This window comes from Malus sylvestris, chromosome 2, assembly GCF_916048215.2.
Source record: "Malus sylvestris chromosome 2, drMalSylv7.2, whole genome shotgun sequence".
NCBI lineage: Eukaryota > Viridiplantae > Streptophyta > Magnoliopsida > Rosales > Rosaceae > Malus > Malus sylvestris.
The window spans coordinates 2,948,778-2,968,354 of NC_062261.1; the positions used below are offsets into that span (position 1 = coordinate 2,948,778).

General features: G+C 37.6%; 2 protein-coding genes and 2 pseudogenes across 9 annotated transcripts in view; 3 read left to right on the forward strand and 1 right to left on the reverse strand.

Moving 5' to 3' along the window:
• Positions 1-1,907: 1,907 nt before the first annotated feature.
• Positions 1,908-19,577, forward strand: part of LOC126593524 (disease resistance protein RUN1-like) — a 69,336-nt gene continuing 51,666 nt past the window's right edge. The window contains exons 1-2 of one of the 7 annotated variants that reach the window (XM_050259662.1): positions 1,908-1,912; positions 12,422-12,606. In XM_050259662.1, coding sequence (XP_050115619.1) covers positions 12,525-12,606 — 82 coding nt within the window. In that variant the 5' untranslated portion in view covers positions 1,908-1,912; positions 12,422-12,524. Of the gene's footprint in view, positions 1,913-10,172; positions 11,352-12,190; positions 12,607-19,577 lie in introns of those variants that run through there. The other 6 variants (XM_050259638.1, XM_050259674.1, XM_050259620.1 and 3 more) reach the window with 6 other exon arrangements.
• Positions 3,165-7,750, forward strand: LOC126593589 (disease resistance protein RPV1-like). 2 transcript variants are annotated; one of them, XM_050259701.1, is made up of 6 exons: positions 3,165-3,868; positions 4,215-5,304; positions 5,546-5,824; positions 5,950-6,346; positions 6,467-6,795; positions 6,921-7,750. In XM_050259701.1, exons 1-6 carry the CDS (start codon positions 3,324-3,326, stop codon positions 7,368-7,370), a joined length of 3,090 nt encoding a protein of 1,029 aa, XP_050115658.1. In that variant the 5' UTR covers positions 3,165-3,323; the 3' UTR covers positions 7,371-7,750. The 2 variants fall into 2 exon arrangements, with proteins under 2 accessions (XP_050115658.1, XP_050115652.1); XM_050259695.1 differs by having other exon boundaries at positions 3,166-3,868; positions 5,950-6,795.
• Positions 7,661-9,008, reverse strand: LOC126587926 (uncharacterized; annotated as a pseudogene).
• The window catches only part of LOC126593680 (disease resistance protein RPV1-like), an 81,714-nt pseudogene continuing 78,465 nt past the window's right edge, over positions 16,329-19,577 (forward strand).

Consider the following 19,577-nt stretch of genomic DNA (forward strand, 5'->3'; position numbering starts at 1 on the left):
AATATTAGAATTTGTTATTATCCAGCTTCTTAGTCCAACACTGCACCAAACGCTTCACTAAGTTAGTCCAGCTTAGTCTAGTCTAAGCCAGTCCAGCTTAATCCTTGAAGCTAGTCCAGTCCGAGATAGTCCGGCGCAACAAACGCCCCCTTAGTGTATAAACTATGTTAATGGGGTTTCCTTATTTGGAGATGACGTTGTATGGTAGTAATATACTAAGTTAATCATGCACTGTTATGTCAAAAATTAATACCAACGTAGATAAGTTGTATGTCGGGGTGGCCACAAGGGTACAAGGTTTTGTTCATAATCTATGGTTATACTCCATATATTCTAAGGCATTTGAGCAAAAGAGGGAGGGTCAAGGCTGTTGAGAAGAATCTCATATTAATGGGAGTAGAGAGCTTGCATGAACTTATAAGTAAATTGAGATACTTCTTATATTACCAATTTTTACGGTAGAAACCTCAATTTTCGTCATTGTATTAGTGCTAGGTTGTCACAACTTTGAAGCCTAATGCCCGCATGGGCTCCACGTCACCCCGTTTGTGTTGTTCACATGTTAGGCTTAAAAATTCCTCATACGTGAGAGGGCGTGTTGAGAGTAAATTCCACATTGATGAGAAGATGGACCTTGTATGAACTTATAAGTAAATTGCGCTACTCCCCATATTGTCAATTGATTTTATAGTCGAACCTCAACTTTTTTCAAAAACATCATTTGATCTATGACCAGCTACATCACTAAATGTTAAAATACATAACAGTGCATGTATGATTTGAAATACAGTTACAGTGTTATTCTAGATGCTGCATATGTGGTATAAGTGCATGCATACGAAAATGTTCCTAGATTAAGCTGGACCACGTTAATGGTATATATAGTGGGGCATATTTCACATGCATGCAGTGGAAGAAAAACACACTTTGAAGCACAACTCCACACTCTCACCACGCGACGAATTGTGGAGAAACAAGCCCAGCAAACTTCTTCACTCTATATATATGGCAACATACAAAGCTCACTTATTCATATCGAATCCAAACTTCAAAAACCAAACTCAAAATTTGCTCTTGTTCTTTCTTTGATTTCAAATACAGTCCAAACTAGAGCAAAAAAAGATATGTTTTCCCTTTCAAAATTGATGATAAGTGCCTCGTGGTGCAAGAAGCATGGAAATGACGACAACGATGGTGACGACGGATACGATTATGCCCTGGCAACATGCATGGAAGGTGTCGGCAATGACGATGAATTGGATTATGGCTATGCTACAGCAGTATGCATGGAAGGTGACGACGACGACGACGATGATGGTGGCTATGATTATGCACCTGCTGCATAAGAAATAACTAGTACTAGTCTTCTTTTTCATGTTTTAATGCAGGTTAATTAGCTTTGATGAATTGATGAATTATAATGTGCTAGTAGGATTGCTTGATCCCTTCGAAATTTTTTGTTAAGGGTCGAACTATTTACGATGTACGTTCAATTTAAGCCAATCAGTTGTTGTCTCTGATGACATTAATATATGGTTAAATGGTGCAATATTGTATATGGTTAGCTTGTTATTATTAGGATATACAGTACCACAATATATATGGAGAGGAAGATAATGGAATTCTTAGATACTAATTAGTGGTCATGGGAGTGCAAAGATTTGTCAGTTTGTCAAAAATACGGTTTGGTACATAAAATTTTACAATGCAATTGGTTTGAAATTTGGAAAAAAAAAAAAATCAACCAATTGTATTATAACACTTGGTGTATCAAACTGTGTTTTTGACACACTAAAAAATTTCACATAAAAATGGGCACATTAAGAGTTTTATAAGCACGTTGTACTAATTAATAAGTTCTTCTGGAAGGATTAAACCCCTTTAAAAAGAAAAATTATGAAGAAGAAATAAAGTAGCCACTTACTAGCAAAAGGCAAGGAGAAAGCAAAAGGTGGAATATTGGATTGGGACGTGAGTGGAGTATATGATGACCAGAGAAATAATTTAACCATTAATTAAAGTTGACAAAGTTTTAGTGTTTATTGAATAAAATGGTTTGTTTATTACTACACGGTTTAAGATTTGGTTGACTTTTAATATACTTTATGTTTAAAGAGTGACCTTAAAAATAAAAAAAGTTTAATTAAATCATGTTAATTTACAACATTGTGGAATGAGAAACAAAATAAAAAAATAGAGGAAATTTAAATGCGAAAGTTGCTAGCATGCGTTCGTAAGATCATCTTTAATTTTGAGTTAAAACCTCAAACTTTTAGCTAATAAAATTTAGGTTTTAACTCAGAAATAACTTTTCTACTCAACCCGTCATCATGGTTAAATTTTCACCATCAGATGATTAAAAAATGAATTTAGGCTATTTTTTTTAAAATAACTTTTTGAAAAAAAATTACGTGAATTATCATAAATTAATTTTATGAATATTTTAACTTAAAAATATTTAAATCCTGATAAACATTGAAAAAACACTAAACTGACATATGAAACATTATGGAAGAATATGAAACACATGATAGAGATGTATAAAAACAAAACACATGGTTTTGGAAGATAGTAGAAAGAAAAATCGAAAGAATCGTAGGTGAAAAGTAAATTTTGTGAGGATATTTGAACAAATACATAAGTATTTATCGAGTTTTTTGGTAAATTTTGAATTAAATAATATTTTTAAATTATTTTAACCGTTGGATTTAAATTTTATCTATTATATCTTTCTTTTCATTGTTAGATTTAATCATATTCAATCATAACAGCTGAATTCACAACATTTATAAATATAAATTAAAAACATTACTTAAATTAAATGCGAATTGTTGAATAACCACCGACCCATTTGAATTCCCTCCATTGATCAACCAAAAGAGCCATTAGGCTCACTTTCCCATTGCCGACATGTTCTAGACACACCCACGTGGATGGGGCTGCACTTTGCAGCAATCCTAAATGTTGCAGCGCGTTCATGTTGGGCGCGAGTGATTTTGGGCAATTGTCGCCCACCTCCCTGTCCTCCACTCGCACAAGTGGGCTCTCGCATATATGAATCTTTTGCGAAACTTCAATCTAGCCGTCCAGTGATCTGGTAGGGCCCGGACTGAAGGTGATTTGCTTTCAGATGAGACTAAGAGTATTTCACCAATCAAAACAATTTCTAAGTCATCTTATTTTAATGGACGGGGATGACTGGCTTTTGTTGACCGAAGGAGCTTGACTTGGGTTTAGGTATTTCAGTATCATCGGTTCGGCAACACAAACACAACCGCTGCCGTTTTTTCAGTCGTGATCTGAACCACTACAGTGCCATAACCATGGATACCGCCACGACAGCCCACGAAGCCTCCTCTTCATCCTCCTCCAAGTCAAAACTTTGGAATTACGACTTGTTCTTGAGCTTCAGAGGTGAAGACACGCGCAACGGCTTCACAGGCCACCTCCACGCGGCATTAAAAGACAGGGGATACCAGGCTTATATGGATGAGGACGATCTAAACAGAGGGGAAGAAATAAAAGAGGAACTGTTCCGGGCAATCGAAGGGTCGAGGATCTCCATCATTGTCTTCTCAAAGAGGTATGCGGATTCCAGTTGGTGTCTTGACGAGCTGGTGAAGATCATGGAGTGCAGATCCAAACTGGGGCGACATGTTTTGCCAATATTCTATCATGTTGATCCTTCACATGTCAGGAAGCAGGACGGAGATTTAGCCGAAGCATTTCTGAAGCACGAAGAGGGCATCGGTGAAGGAACAGATGGCAAGAAACGTGAAGATAAACAAGAAAGGGTAAAGCAGTGGAGAAAGGCTCTTACAGAAGCTGCAAACTTGTCTGGCCACCATCTTCATATCACTGATAATGGGTAATCATTCAGCTGCTTTTCAAGATTTGAAACATTTTAGTAAATGACTTAAATCTCTCATATAATTAACATGCGTAATTAACATTTCACATGAGCTAAACGTTAATTAGCATGCTTAATTAATACACCTTAATTTCTCATACAAAACCAAACCGTAATTGGAATTTAATTAATGAATGCTTTCGTTCTTTTATTCAAGTAGGTCACAAAATCACATACTAGCTTGTAGCTAGTTAGTGTGTGTGTGTGTGTGTATGAAGGAAAGAAGGAAAGAAGGAAAGAAATTTGTTTATGTACTAGTGAGCCTTCATTGATTCCCAATAATGTTTATGAATTCAATTTTCAGGCGCGAAGCAAATCTTATTAGAGAAATTGTTGACAATATTATTACGAAATGGCTTATGAGCACGAACAAACTAAGAGTGGCCAAGCACCCGGTTGGTATCAATTCTCGCATTCAAGATATTATCAGTCATCTTTCAAGTGACAGATCAAATGTTGTCATGGTTGGAATTTGGGGGATGGGTGGATTGGGTAAAACAACAGCTGCCAAAGCCATTTATAATCAAATTCATCATAAGTTCCAATTCAAAAGTTTCCTGCACGACATTAGCAACACTGCAAGTAAACATGGTCTAGTTTATTTGCAAGAAAAACTTATTTCTGACATCTTAAAAACGAAGTCTAAAATAAGCAGTGTTGATGAAGGTATCGGTCTGATAGAAGATCAATTTCGACATAGAAGGGTACTTGTCATCATGGACAACATAGATGAAGTGGGCCAATTGGATGCAATAGCTGGAAATCATGATTGGTTTGGTCCAGGAAGTAGAATTATCATAACAACAAGAGATGAACATTTACTAAAACAAGTGGATAAGACATATCCGGCTCGGAAATTGAATGAACAAGAAGCTTTGGAGCTCTTTAGCTGGCATGCCCTTGGAAATAATTGGCCTAATGAAGAATATCTTGAACTCTCAAAAGAAGTTGTTTCTTACTGTGGAGGTTTGCCACTAGCCCTTGAAGTTTTAGGTTCTTTTTTGTTTAAAAGACCCATAGTAGAGTGGAAAAGTCAATTGGAGAAATTGAAAAGAACTCCTGAAGGAAAAATAATAAAATCCCTAAGAATAAGCTTTGAAGGGCTAGATGATGCACAGAAGACTATATTTCTTGACATATCTTGTTTCTTTATTGGATGGAAGAAGGACTATGTTGCAAAAGTATTAGATGGATGTGGATTTTCTGCAACAATAGGAATCAGTGTCCTTCGTGAACGATGCCTTATAACTGTTGAGCAGAACGAGTTGAATATGCATGACTTGCTTCGAGAAATGGCCAGAGTAATCATTTCTGAAAAATCCCCTTGTCACCCTGGAAAATGGAGTAGGTTGTGGGATAATCGAGAGGTCATCAATGTATTGACAAATAAATCTGTAAGTCCATTCCCAGTAAAATTTTGGATTAATCAATTGTACAAGAAAAGCATATATGTAATGTCTATTATACCTTAAACAAAATTCATGTGTAATTGGGGTTGCACAAGGAAAGCTCAAATAGCCAACAATAGTACTTGCATATATTCGCCGTAGGTGATTTTGCGTAATGAATAAGAATACATGTAAACATATGCAAATGATCGGTTTCTTACACATGAATATGACCTTTTGTTAACAGGGAACTGAAGAAGTTGAAGGACTTGCTCTACCTTGGGGTTATAGTCATGGCACTGCTTTCAGTACAGAAGCATTTGCCAATATGAAAAAACTGAGATTGATTCAGCTCCACGAAGTAGAGCTGAATGGAGAATACAAACATGTTCCCAAAGAGTTAATATGGTTGCGTTGGAGAGGATGCCGTTTAAAGTCCATACCAGATGACTTTTTTAATCAAGATAAACTAGTTGTTTTAGAGATGCGGTGGAGCAATCTGGTACAAGTTTGGGAGGGTTCCAAGGTACAATGAATTACACCTGATGATGTTCTATTTCTATTTGTTTTTTGGATTTCTTCTCTTCTTTTTTTTCATAACATCTTCATTTAGGATATTAATTTCAATTTTCTTTTGATTTTTTGCAACAGTCACTACATAACTTGAAAACCCTTGATCTTAGCTATTCCTGTTCCTTAAAGAAATCACCGGACTTTTCACAAGTCCCAAATCTTGAAGAGTTGATATTGAAAAGGTGTCATAGATTGTCCGAGATTCACCCCTCCATTGGTCATCTTAAAAGACTTTCTTTGGTGAACCTTCAACAATGTTACGAGCTTATTTCTCTTCCAGGGGATTTCTACAAGTCAAAATCTGTTGAGACTCTTCTTCTTAATTATTGTTATGAATTCAGAGAAGTGCATGAGGATATAGGGGAGATGATATCACTGAGAACGCTTGAAGCATATGATACAGCCATAAGAGAAGTACCACCTTCCATAGTAAGATTGAAGAATCTCACTCGTTTATCCCTATCAGGTGTGGAAAGTATTCATTTGCCACATTCGTTACACGGCTTAAACTCTTTAAGGGAATTAGATCTCTCATCTTGTGGATTAGCTGATGGTGCAATCCCTAAGGATCTTGGGAGTCTAATTTCTTTACAAGTTTTGGATCTTTCACGAAATGATTTTCATACCCTACCCAGTCTCAGTGGTCTTTCAAAGCTTGAAACTCTACGGTTACGTCACTGCGAGCAACTTCGTACAATCACAGATTTACCAACAAATTTGAAATTTTTGTTGGCGAATGGATGCCCTGCATTGGAAACAATGCCCAATTTTTCAGAAATGTCAAATATAAGAGAACTGAACTTAAGTGATTCACCCAAAATCATTGAGGTTCCAGGCTTGGATAAATCATTAAACTCCATGACATGGATTAATATGAAAAAGTGCACCAATCTCTCGACCCATTTAAGGAAGAACATCCTACATGTATCTCTCTCTCTCTCTCTCTCTCTCTCTCTCTCTCTCTCTCTCTCTCTCTCTCTCTCTCTCTCTCATTGCCTTCCTATCGTGCGTATACATGCATATATATGACACTTGTATTGTATATGTAGGGATGGACTTCTTGCGGATTTGGTGGAATTTTCCTTCATAGAAACTATGTTCCTGATTGGTTTGAGTTTGTCGATGAGGGCACTAAAGTCACCTTTGATATTCCCCCGAGTGATGGTCGTAATTTAGAAGGGTTAACTCTGTTCTGCTTGTACCACTCAAACAGAAGCAATCAGCTTGCCATTATTGTTATAAATAATACCCAGCGTACTGAGTTGCGAGCCTACATAGGCAGACAAGAATATGATGACGACCTATATGAAGATGATTATCTTTTGCAGGGACAACTCTCGAACAGTAAGCTCAATTTGCAAGGTGGGGATAAAGTTGATATACTTTTTGAAAACCCAGCCATTTCAATAACGAGAACAGGGGTTAATCTAGTATGGGACAAACCTATGAAGGAAAATATGCATGATTTGGACAAAGCTGGATATGTTTTTGACCCATGAAGCATCTGATAATAATCGTCCCAGGAAACAAATGAGAATTACCATAGATGACTGAAATGGGAAAAGGCAAGAAGAAATGAAGCATCATCTGTCTTGATTATGTCACACCCAGATCGATTCTATGGTGAAGCACGATCAAGGCGGTGATGCATCGTCATCATCACATATCTGAGTAAGGTCATATCCAGTTCATCAAACGCCTCTTTCATTTTTCGCTTTACTGGTTCGATAATGAAGACAAGTCCTTATTTCATACTTCTTTAGATTCCTACGATTTTTTCAATAAGTAGTTGTTTTGAATTTTGAAGAAATATTGCATCTAAAAAACATTTCAACATTACAACAATCAATATAAGACATTCATCCAAATATTTGACAAATAGTAGTTGAATTCGCACAAATACTTGCCCTGCTTCCACCACATATTCCAGGAAATCAATGACAGCCTCAAGATGTCAATCAATATATAGATGACATAAAATTAAGCTTAATACTACACAAAACCCGGATGCCGCATAGGATGATAGTAAAATTTAATAACAAGCTACAATTTGGACACGAATGAAAATCCAGCTTCTTTGGTCTTGAGTTCTTTCATCAAGGGAATTTGCTTTACGAGTGTTATCTGTCTCACATTTTTTTATAAGATTTATCCTCGTCATTTGCTTTCAATTGAAGGTTCCACTGTCTTCCAACTGGTCTAACCTCAGTAATTCTGGCAATAGCCTCACTACTCTTGGAGTTAACATCAGAGTAATCTGCCAATGATTGCATCTTGGCCATGAGATATGCATGCAATAGCAATAATGAGTGGTTTAACATTATGTTAAAAGACATAAACTAATATTATGAAATCAATAGCTCAAGAATACTGACGTGAAAACTTGTCCTGCTCAGGAAACCGACTTTTAGCTGCCCCAACTTGCAACTTCTCAAATGGAGAGGGGCCGTTACCATCACTTTCCTGTGAAATCCTTAAAGATGAATGTGAAAACTCGGAATATTTTGTATTCATCTGCCATTCTTCGTTAAGTGATTGAACAACACCTCCCAACACAGTCACAACTTTAGGACTCAAACAAACTATTCCGTTACGTACAGTAACTTTACCTTCCAAACAGACCTGCCGATCAAAAAAGTAGGACAAACAAAAGATGTTCAGTTAACTCAAAATGCGACCTTTATCTATGCACCTGTTTTCCCTGAATCACTTAAGAAAGTGGGACTAGAGAGACCCATAAAACTTCTTGTGAAATTCATTTTGAGTTTCATGAAAAAAGTACTCATAATAATTGTCAAAACTAAAAACTTTGTCGGGGTCTTCCAGTGCAGTGTTGAGCTAATGTCCCATATGGGATACAAAATAAACGAAATTATTAATTTTCCTGGAGGACTTTGGGGCCGAGGAGGTGAGAGGACCTTAGGAGCGTATGCGGGTCGGGCATGGGCGGAGATGGATTTAAGGTTCATGTTGGTGAGCTCGGCTTCCACTGAGTTCACCACCGTACGCGTGTCGTAGGACAAGGCGGGGTGGATCAGGATCTTCTCCTCCACTTGTTCGAAGTCGCCGAAGCACCATCCTCTGTTTCTTAGGGTTTCGATTGCGGCGTCGGAAGCGGCGCCGGAAATACCCTCCATATTTTTGGTGCCAGTTTGCCGCGTTGTTTGATTTTGGGGGTTTTCTGAATTTTGCAACAGAAAACGTCAAATGTACGGTACAGTCCCAGACTCCCAAATAGGTCATGAATCGGCGTTGGGGTTTTTTTTAATTTTTTTTTTAGGTTACTTAGTACTATAATTTAGTCTAGTGATATTTCTTTGTACTGATAAGTAGGGGTGGGCGCGGTTCGGTTTGGTACGGTTTTGAGTGAAACCAAAACCAAAACCGTAAGTTTTTGCGGTTTGGTTCGGTGCGGTTTTGAAGCCAAAACCAAAATGAAACCAAACCGTTTGGTTCGGTTCGGTGCGGTTTCAAACGGTTTCGGTTTGGTTTTTAAGAAAAAATGTACAATTTGCAATTTAACATATTAAAAAACATTTCCCAATAGTAATAGGAAAATGACATTTGTTATGTAAACAATTAGCATGTTGCATGTAGTTGTGATGTTAAAACATGTTTGTGAAACAAAAAGGTGTCACTTACAATATTTTTCATAAAACAAGTTGAATAAATTTGAATTCATTAAACGTGAGCGAAATTTTCATACTAGAATATGTGATATCATGTTTCAAATGAGTGGCTTTTAGTAGATCATTGTTCGACTCTTGATAACAAGATTAGTCCACCCTTGTACGTATATGTGTGTGTGATGGTATAAAATAACAAAGGTCCTTCAAGTTAATGAACAAAAGAAAGTGATGAATGATGATATTCTAGTGTGGTTGAGTCCATACTAAGTGTATGAATTTTAACAAACGACCAATTAAAACATGAAATCTAATATGGACATTTAATTAAATGTTTATTAATATTTGCGGTGCGGTTCGATTTCGGTGCGGTTTTCAAAAGCCAAAACCGAAACCAAACCATTTTCTATGTTGCGGTTCGGTTTCAAAACCGAAACTGTTTCAAAACCGCAAAACCAAACCGTTCGGTGCGGTTCGATTTGGTTCGTGTTTCGGTTTCGGTTTTCGGTTTTAAGTGTCCACCCCTACTGATAAGTGAGAATTTTAGGTTTGATTCTCGCCAAAATCAAATTTAAACCACATTATTGCTAGCTCAGGCTAATCCGACTCCGCTTTGGTTTTCCACTTTGCTTTTTTATTTGTATTTTTTTTCAAAAAGCAGCTCTTGCTTTACTTTTCCAATTTTTTTTTCTTCCGGAAAGCAGGTCCTATTTTGCTTTTTCACTTTGTTTTTTTTCTTCAAAAAGCAACTCATGCTTTTCCACTTTTATTATTATTATTATTATTTTTGTTTTTCCACCGCCTCATTATGTGTCGGTAGAGTTACATGAACACTTTCGCATCCTAGGGCCTGGACTGAAGGTGCTTTATTTTGAATAATAATTAGTTTAATTATTAATTAACATTTATTAATTTGAGATTTTACTCGAATAACATGATTTGTTTATTTATTATAAAAAAAATATTAAGGGGATTCTTTAAAAAATAAGATTGTTTATGAAGTCTATGTCATGTCATATTCTGGACAATATTTTATAATGTTGGAATGAGAATTATGCAAAAAAACATAAAGTAACGGAGAGTCCACGAAGAATCATACTTTGACAGAATCTTCTTATTACTTCTATTTATTATATAATCATTAGATTATTGAATTTGGTCGAACTTTAGTATAATTGATCTTTAAGTAATATCGAAAATAAAAATTTAAATTGCAACATTGCGGAATAAAAACATAAAGCGAAAAAATTTAAATGAGAATCTTACTAACATTGATTCGGAATTAATGTAAGAGGAAGTATAATAAGGTAGATCTTAATTGTTTCGACCCTCTTATTCTTGACAAGCAAACAAGAGCCTTCTCTTCAACGTGAATAAAACGTCTTTAGTTTTCAAGAATCTTTTGGATAGTCTTTGTCCTTTCATATTCCTTTCTAGGTTCTTTCATCTTTTCCTCTCTCTTTCCCTGCATCTTCTCGTTCCCACTCGAGTAGACCCCAACCCAAATCAGACACATCCCTTCTCCCCACCCGAGCCCACCCGCAACCGTTTACTACTTCCCTCAGGGCTACCTCGAGCAATCTTCCACCTCCTCCTCCTCCTTAAGATTGGAATTCCTAATTGGGTTTCTGAATTGTGAACAGGATAAAGCGTTCTGGGTTGGGTTCTCTGCGTTTTCTCTCGAAGCATTCGAATTATGGAGGGTTTGCAGAAGTTGATCGGGAAAATCCTAAAAGACCCCCCAGAATTGGGCTCCGCTTCAGCGTCCTTCGAACCTCACCGTGGGACTGAAGGTCTCGCCGCCGCTCTGTCTTCCTCCGATCAGTCTCGTATTTTGCTCAACAGACCCGCCAGGTACCTCTAAAGTTTCAGATATTTTAATGGTACTCTGTAAATTGGGTAGCGTTTGGTTTGGGATGGGAGGCTTGGATTTGTGAGTTGTCTTTGAAATCTCAAATTGTAGGATTTTTTGCTCAATGATTTCCGCAAACATGGTTTAGGGTTCCAGATGCTTGGGTTTTGTGGGGTTTAGCTTTCAATGATTTTCCATAATCGAATTTTGGGTAGGGAGGAGTGTGTATGATTTGGGACGGGGGTGTGCTCGGGTGGGGAAAAGGGGTGGGGAAGACGAACTGGGTTTTGGTTTTTTTTTTTTTTGACTTTTTTAAAATTTAAATTTTTTTAATTAAGGGTTTAACTACGTGGTATAAATGTGGCAGCCATATCAGCATAAATAAGAATTCTTATTTGCCACATCATCACTTAACGGTTTACTTAACAGATTTTCTAACGTATGAAATTGAAATAAAATAATAAGTAAATGTATGAAATTGAAATATTTTAAAGATGTTGTAAGGAATTGAAATCTACAAAAATGTAATTTACCCTTAAAAAAACTTAAATGTGAAAGGATAAAGGGTAATTAAAAACCATTATGTAAATAATGGGTGCTTGCTTGTGATTTTTTTCTGGAGTTTGACTTGATGAATGGGGGGTGGGTGGCAATGTTTGGTGGGCTCTAACTTCGGTGGTTTCTTCCCTCATTCACCTGGGACTTTCATATAGTTTCTCTTGAGACCATCAATTTCCTTTTCTTCAAGGCTGCCTCTTCTTGAGAGAGAGAGGGAGGAGATTTCGCATAAATGGTAGTGAAATAGTTGAAGAGTCCCTATCTCATCAATTTTTTTTTTCAGTCGTGATATGAACAACTGCAGTGCCATAACGGTGGATTCCGCCATGACGGCCCACGAAGTCTCCTCTTCATCCTCCTCCAAGTCAAAACTCTGGAATTACGACGTGTTCTTGAGCTTTAGCGGCGAAGACACACGTAGGGGCTTCACGGGCCATCTCCATCAAGCATTGGTAGGAAAGGGCTACAACACCTTTATGGATGAGGACGATCTGAAAAGAGGGAAAGAAATAAGGCCCGAACTGTTGCGAGCCATCGAAGAGTCAAGGATCTCTATCATTGTCTTCTCAAAGAAGTACGCGGATTCGAGTTGGTGTCTCGACGAGCTGGTGAAGATCATGGAGTGCGGATCCAAACTGGAGCAACATGTTTTGCCAATATTCTATCATGTTGATCCTTCAGACATCAGGAAGCAGAAAGGTAGTTTAGCCCCAATGTTTAAGAAGCACGAAGAGAACTTCTGTGAAGAAAGGGTAAAGCAATGGAGAGAGGCTCTTTATGAAGCTGCAAACTTGTCTGGTCACAATCTTAAAAACGAGAACGGGTAACCATTTATTTTATTCAACTTTAATTATTTAACTGAAAAATGTAGCTTTCCCCCTTAGAACGCCTTTTTCTTTGCCTTTAACCCATCATATACATTTTTCCAGAATGCACACTAGGTTTGTTTGTGGGTAGCGTGAGGAGTGACGTTTTGCATTAGGTGCGGCGTCGGTCTCCCTATAACTCCTTCCACTACCTGATTTCTGCTGCCATGTTTGGTTGTTTACCTCTCTGTAGGCTTACATCTTTTCCTGGATTAATATAATCCTGTGTTACAAAAAAAATTAAAAAAAAAAAAAATATATATATATATATATATATATTTCCAGACTCCAGACTGCACGTCGTATTTGTCTCTCTTCCCCTCCACTTAACTCTAGAATTAACACTGTTAATTATTATATGTAACTAATTTAAAAAAAAAACTAGGAATTGAAGTAAATAAACACCAACACCCGACAACCACACCCAAACACCGAATCCTTTATCGCATTATTGCCTTCCCCTTCACCTTCACTTTCACTCACTTTCACACTTCTATTTTCCTCTCTTTCCTTGTCATCCTTTCTATCTATCTCCTCACACTCACTCCCTTCACCGTCGTCGTCAAAGCCCATGATTTCTTCAAGAAGGCTATCTTCAACAAGTACCCAGACCTCGCAGTTTCTGACACGACACGGTGACACGACATGAAAACGACACGAAAATAACGGGTTTCGGGTCAACATGATAACTTATCGGGTCATTATCGGGTGACATGTTAAGGACGCGTTAATAACGGGTTCTTAACGGGTATACACACGGGTAACACGTGGGTAACCCATTTCGATCCGTTAAGAAAAGAATTATTTTGATAATTTTAAAGTTTAATTACTAAAAGATTTATTATAAAATACAATAATCATATTAATATATACAATATATTCTATATTAAATATATAGTTTTGTATTATTATTCTATATAAGTTTTAAAAAAAAAGTTTTAGTCATTATTTATTTTTATTATGAGAGTTCCTTATTATCATTACTAGGATAAATTTTACTTAACATGTTGTTGTCCAAAATTAAAATAAACTAATATAGTATTTGTATAGGTAAGAACTAAGAAGACATACATACAAGTATGAAAAATGTGAAAGAATATATAAACACTCGTGATTCATCATTATTCCTTCACGAGTAGATAATGGTTACACTTATATTATCGTTTAGATTTTTAAAATCCTCCAAACCTTCATGAATAATGTTTTTTATTTGAGGGAAAAATTAATAAAATGAAGTAATTATTGTAGAAGTGTAAAAAATGTAAAAAATATATACAATCACTCATAGTGACAAACTTTACAACTTTCATGAAGGGGTCAGCTTCAAAATCCAACACTATAATTCATAAACCTTAAATTTATATTTAACCGTCGATTGCCATTTACGCTTTATTCTTCTTACTGAATGTCATTTTTTAAATTTTCTTTTTTGAAAACATGATCATACGGCGGATGTAAGAAGATGAACGGTTCAGATCTTTGATATCACATTTCGATATTTACGGTTAACTAAAATATGAGTCGATGTCATATAGTTTGTAGAAATTTTATAAACATCAAGCAATATTTTCACTAACCGTTAAACTCTGAATATAATATCAACGATCCAAACCGTGCATCCTCCTGCATCCTCTAATAGATCAAGTTTTCAAAAAACAAAATTTGAAAAAAACAAAATTTGATGAGAACAATGAAGTGTAAATATAAACAACAATCAAGGGTTAAATTTTGATCTATGATTTATATAATTATAGTGGCGAATTTCGAAGTTAAGCTCTTCATGAAAGTTGTAAAGCTTGTCATTACGAGTGTTTATATATATTTTCTATATTTTTTTACACTTCTACATTAATTAAAAAACTATTAAAGACTTTAGGTAAATGAAAATATACTTAAAAGAAAAATGTGTTTTATGTTTTGGATGTGACAATATGGTATGTATATACTTATTTAGTATTATATTTGTCATTTGATTATTTATTGGTTTAAAATATATTTTCCTTAACGGGTAACGGGTCGGGTCATATTACCTGTTAATATTATCGGGTCGATTTCGGGTCGGGTCATTTTACCCGTTTATTTTAACGGGTGTTACACGACACTACCCGTTAAGATATCGGGTACGACACGAACATGGAAAACACGACACGAATGCCAGGTCAGCTATAATGTCATGCTTGGTGAATGGGTCCCTGAACTTCACACGCTCGTCATACGCCGTACGATCAATTCCCTGATCATAAAAAAGATGAACCAGATCCTCGTACAAAAACCCTACTAACCGTCCCACGTCAAACGTTGATTTTGGCGGGCTTTGGTCCACTAAGCTTAGCCTAACAGCCCATTTGGAGTTTTGGGCTAAGTGTGTGAGTTTCAAAGATTTAGGGCGTGGGCAAGGCAGTAATATGGGCTTAGCAGTGCTCAGCCGCCGGGAACTGACACACTCGGTGGGGGTTAAGGATCGGAATATTTGGTCTGAAAGTTGTGTGCTGCTCATTTTGTGGTTGAGCTTAGTGCCGTCTATGAGATTTTGAAGACCCTGTGCGAAATTTATAAAAGCGCTCATTCTTAAGATAGTCTTAAAAATGTAGGACAATGTATTGATGCTAGAAAACAATCACTTAAATCAAAACAAAGTTTAGCACTCTCTGATTGCAAGCTTAATTAAAAATATCATTAATAGTAAGTAAAAGAGCTACAAACATAACGTTCATTAAATAATCAAAAGCAATTCAATCTTAAACAACCAAACAAGAAAACGAACTTCAAAAACTCTAATTTTAAAGTTTCACTAGAATATATAATATTATTATATAATAATATTGAAAAAAATACCGTCTTCTATGATGTATTATTGGCACTTAAAATATCTTATTGTACTCTAAATTTTTATATTTAGAAAGGAAAAAAAATTATGCTTATAAGGAGTGTAAAATGAGATTTTAAAGTGCTAACAAAATCAATTTTTGAATATAGAACATTATTTCATAACAAAATCAATTTTAGGAACGCTTCATGTGGTGGTTGTGTTAGTTTTTGTCGAACGCAATCCTCTGGTTTTGGCATTTGAAATGTTAGCCAAAAATTGATTGGTTGGTATTGAGTTTCGAAAAGTGTCATCCAACTTACCATTCAGAATCTCAGATCGATGAGTTGGCCATCTGATATTTTAGGACCGCACTCTGTTTTTCATGTCTTCCTTTCGCCCTATGTTTTTCTTGAATCCTCCGTTGCTCTCGAATCGTTCGTTCCTTATTTCACAAAATGTTCACCAAACAGATCCTGATTTTCGTTCTGTAAGGGATATTGTTTGCGCTCTCCATTTTGAGGGAAGTTGTCTTCCTATGTAAAGCTAGCTGTAGAACTAGTGTTCTGGGAGTTTTGTGGAAAGTCTTTAGGGTTCTTAAACTTGCAATTGGCGGGCCAAAACTTCATAGTATTTGTTTCTTTTGCCGTTTGGGATTCCGGAGTTGACGTTGGATTTCTGGCGAATCTGTAGCGCGGTTTGGGAGCGGGCTGTCTTCATAACATTGTGAAACAAATTTTATTGAACTCAGGTACATTTTATAATAGCTGTATTTAAGTTTTTATTTTGGATTTGTGGTGAGTTGCAGTGCTTTGTCAAGGCTTTCGAGCTTAAAAGGGCATTTTGCGTTTTGCTACCTCAGTTCATAAATCTCAGATTTGGCAGCAAATGGAACACTATTGTTATTTTTTGGGTATTATATGTCCTAACATTTTTTTCCCAATTTGAATAAGTATTTGTAGTTGTTGGATTAAAACATGTTCGTAATTTTTGAAAAGAGATGAGTGAAATGAATTTTAGGAAGTTTTGTGCTTTTGGTTTTCACATTTTTTTTTTTTTTTGGTGAACAAGATAATGCATTACCCGGGCAGAGATGCCAAAAAGAACAAGAAAGCTTACAACAAAGCAAACAGGCCAGCTACGACCAAGCAAGAAAATGAAGTACAAGGAGGAAACATCCAACACCGCATCAAATGCTAAAAGTGTCACTCCTTGCACCAAATCTACAAGCCTAATGGGGACAAGGAAGGCCGTCATTACACAGAACATGAACAAGGGAAGATGGGGGTCGGTTAACCCAAACAAAATCACATACCTCCCTACAATGTCGCGACGCCAAACTGTCCGCTGCCTTGTTGGCCGATCTTGGAACCCAAGACCAGCGACAATCTTGGAAAGCCTTCCCCAGACTTGTGCACTTAGCTAGCAAAGGAAAAGCATCCCAACTGCCAATCGAATTTAGATCCTGAAGACAAGACACAGAGTCCAAAGAATCAGATTCAATGATAATATCATTCCACCCCATATACCGCCCCAACGAACAGCCATGCAAATTGCCTTAGCTTCAGCCATTGCCACACTCGAAGCACTGATCTTCTTTCTGCATGCAGCCACAAACCTGCCATGATCATCCCTAGCCACCACACCCACGAAGCCCACACACTCCCTAGCATTCCAACTTGCGTCCACATTTATCTTGATGAAACCCGAGCCAGGAGGAGACCAAGAAACGTCATTGCCCCGATCCAGATCATTGATCCGAGGCCTACTACTTGGGACACGATTGGCCTCTAGGAACATACCCACCGAATGATGAACATCGGCGATAACCTGCCCTGGGTAAATTGGTTGCTGCTTAAAGATAAAGTTGCACCGAGACTTCCAAATGTGCCAATAGGTAACAGCAATATATGAAAACAGTTTTCACCCCTGTAAGCATAAGCCGCATCATAAATTTCATTTAACCAATTTACCCAAGAAAATATCCCCACCCTGCCAATACCGCGAGTCATACTTCCCCCATTCCACACCGCCTTTACCCACGGGCATTGGAGAAAAAGATGTTCTGTTGATTCCTCAGCCGAGTTACAGAGAGGGCACATGGGGGAAAGAGAAGAGCGCCTAAAGAACAGGTTTGCCATCGTTGCCACTGCCGCATGAAGAGACTTCCACATGAATACCCTTATTTTTGGAGGAACCTCCAAACTCCACATGCACTTCCATAACTGAGTCGGTATCATATCAGACCTATGCGGGTTGAGATTCCTGTGAATATGAGTCTTGGATAAAGCCCAATGATAACCAGATTTTACCGAGTATGCTCCATTTTTTTCGAAATGCCACACCAATCTATCCTTTAAGGTTGGATCACCCAAGGGGATCTCCAGAATCGCCTTGATCTCTTCTTCCACCACAAAAGGTTTCAAGAAATCAACCTCCCAATCCCCAGACTCATTACAAATCAAAGAGTTGACCCTCAAATTCCTAGAGACTTGAACCGTACCCAAAGGAGAAGGTCTTCCTGAGGGGATTGAAGGAAGCCATCTGTCCACCCATACCCGAACCTCTTTGCCATTCATAATCTGCCAGTGAGCACCTCCGAGAATAATATCTCTTCCAACAAGGAGACTTGACCAAGCCCACGAAGCTCTTCCTCCCCGTTTTGCGTCAAGGAGAGAACAATTATGGAAGTATCGAGCTTTAAGCACCATCGCCCACAAAGAATTTGGTTCCGATAACAACCTCCAACATTGCTTTGCCAAAAGAGCATCGTTGAAATCTGTGAAGCATCGCAAACCAAGTCCACCATCTTGTTTTGGTCGGCCCAATATTTCCTTAGAGACCCAATGAATACGGTTCTCTCCCTCTTTTTGACCCCACCAAAACTTCGATATCAAAGCATCAAGTTCATTGCAAAGAGTCGAAGGAAATTTGAAAAGGTTCATAGGATACGCCGGAATTGCTTGCGCCACCGCCTTGATAAAGATTTCACGCCCTGCCTGAGAAAGAGTAGTACGCTTCCAACCTTTAATGTAAGCAAGTCCGTTCTTTTTAGATTTACCCCAGATAGCTGGAACACCCAAGTATAATCTCGGATCCCCAACTATTTCCATACCAAGAATGGCAGCTAGCTGGATTGAGAGAGACTCCGGTACATTTCCCCCAAAGTAAACACTGGATTTTGACTTATTGACCTGTTGTCCCAAAGCCAAGCAGTACTCATCAATTACCTGAACTAAATTCCTGCAATTTCTCTCATCCGCCTTCATGAAAATCAGAGTATCATCAGCTAAAAATATATGAGAGATCATAGGACCGGCAATGCCCATTTTTACCCCTTCAATATGTTTTCTTTCACCCGCCTGCTTAATAAGAAGAGATAGCACCTCACTGACCAACAAAAAGAGATATGGGGACAGGGGATCCCCCTGGCGAAGCCCGCGAGAAGGAGCGAACCGAGGTCCAGGTTGACCATTTAGCAGAATGGTGAAACTAACAGTGGAAATACACCCCATGATTAAATTTCTCCAGCGACTGTCAAAGCCCATCTTCTTCATAACTGCCAATAAGAAGTCTCATTCCACCCTATCATAAGCTTTATGCATGTCCAGTTTTATTCCCAACTCCAGCTTGCATTTCGTCTTTCTTGTTTTAAGGAAGTGGAATAGCTCATGCGCAATACCAATGTTGTCTTGAATTTGTCTACCTTCCACAAAAGCATTTTGGGTTGGAGAGATCATATCCGGCAGAAACCTTTTTAAGCGATTGGCCAAGACCTTGGAAAGAATTTTGTAAGAAAAGTTGCAGAGGCTGATGGGGCGAAAATGAGACACAGACTCCGGGTTTGGAACTTTTGGAATTAGAGCCAGGTGAGTCGCATTGATTCGCAAAGGTTGTAAAGACCCAGCCATCAGATCCCCAATCATTTTATTTACATCCGCAACTATAATATCCCACTGTGACCTATAAAAAATGCCTTGGAAACCGTCAGGGCCTGG

Bases quoted from the DNA above. Each gene is read 5' to 3' on its own strand.
- LOC126593589 (XM_050259695.1), top strand. From the start codon at position 3,324: ATGGATACCGCCACGACAGCCCACGAAGCCTCCTCTTCATCCTCCTCC. The intron at 5,305-5,545 runs GTAAGTCCATTC...TTTTGTTAACAG, and splicing joins ATGTATTGACAAATAAATCT to GGAACTGAAGAAGTTGAAGG. The intron at 6,796-6,920 runs GTATCTCTCTCT...TTGTATATGTAG, and splicing joins TAAGGAAGAACATCCTACAT to GGATGGACTTCTTGCGGATT.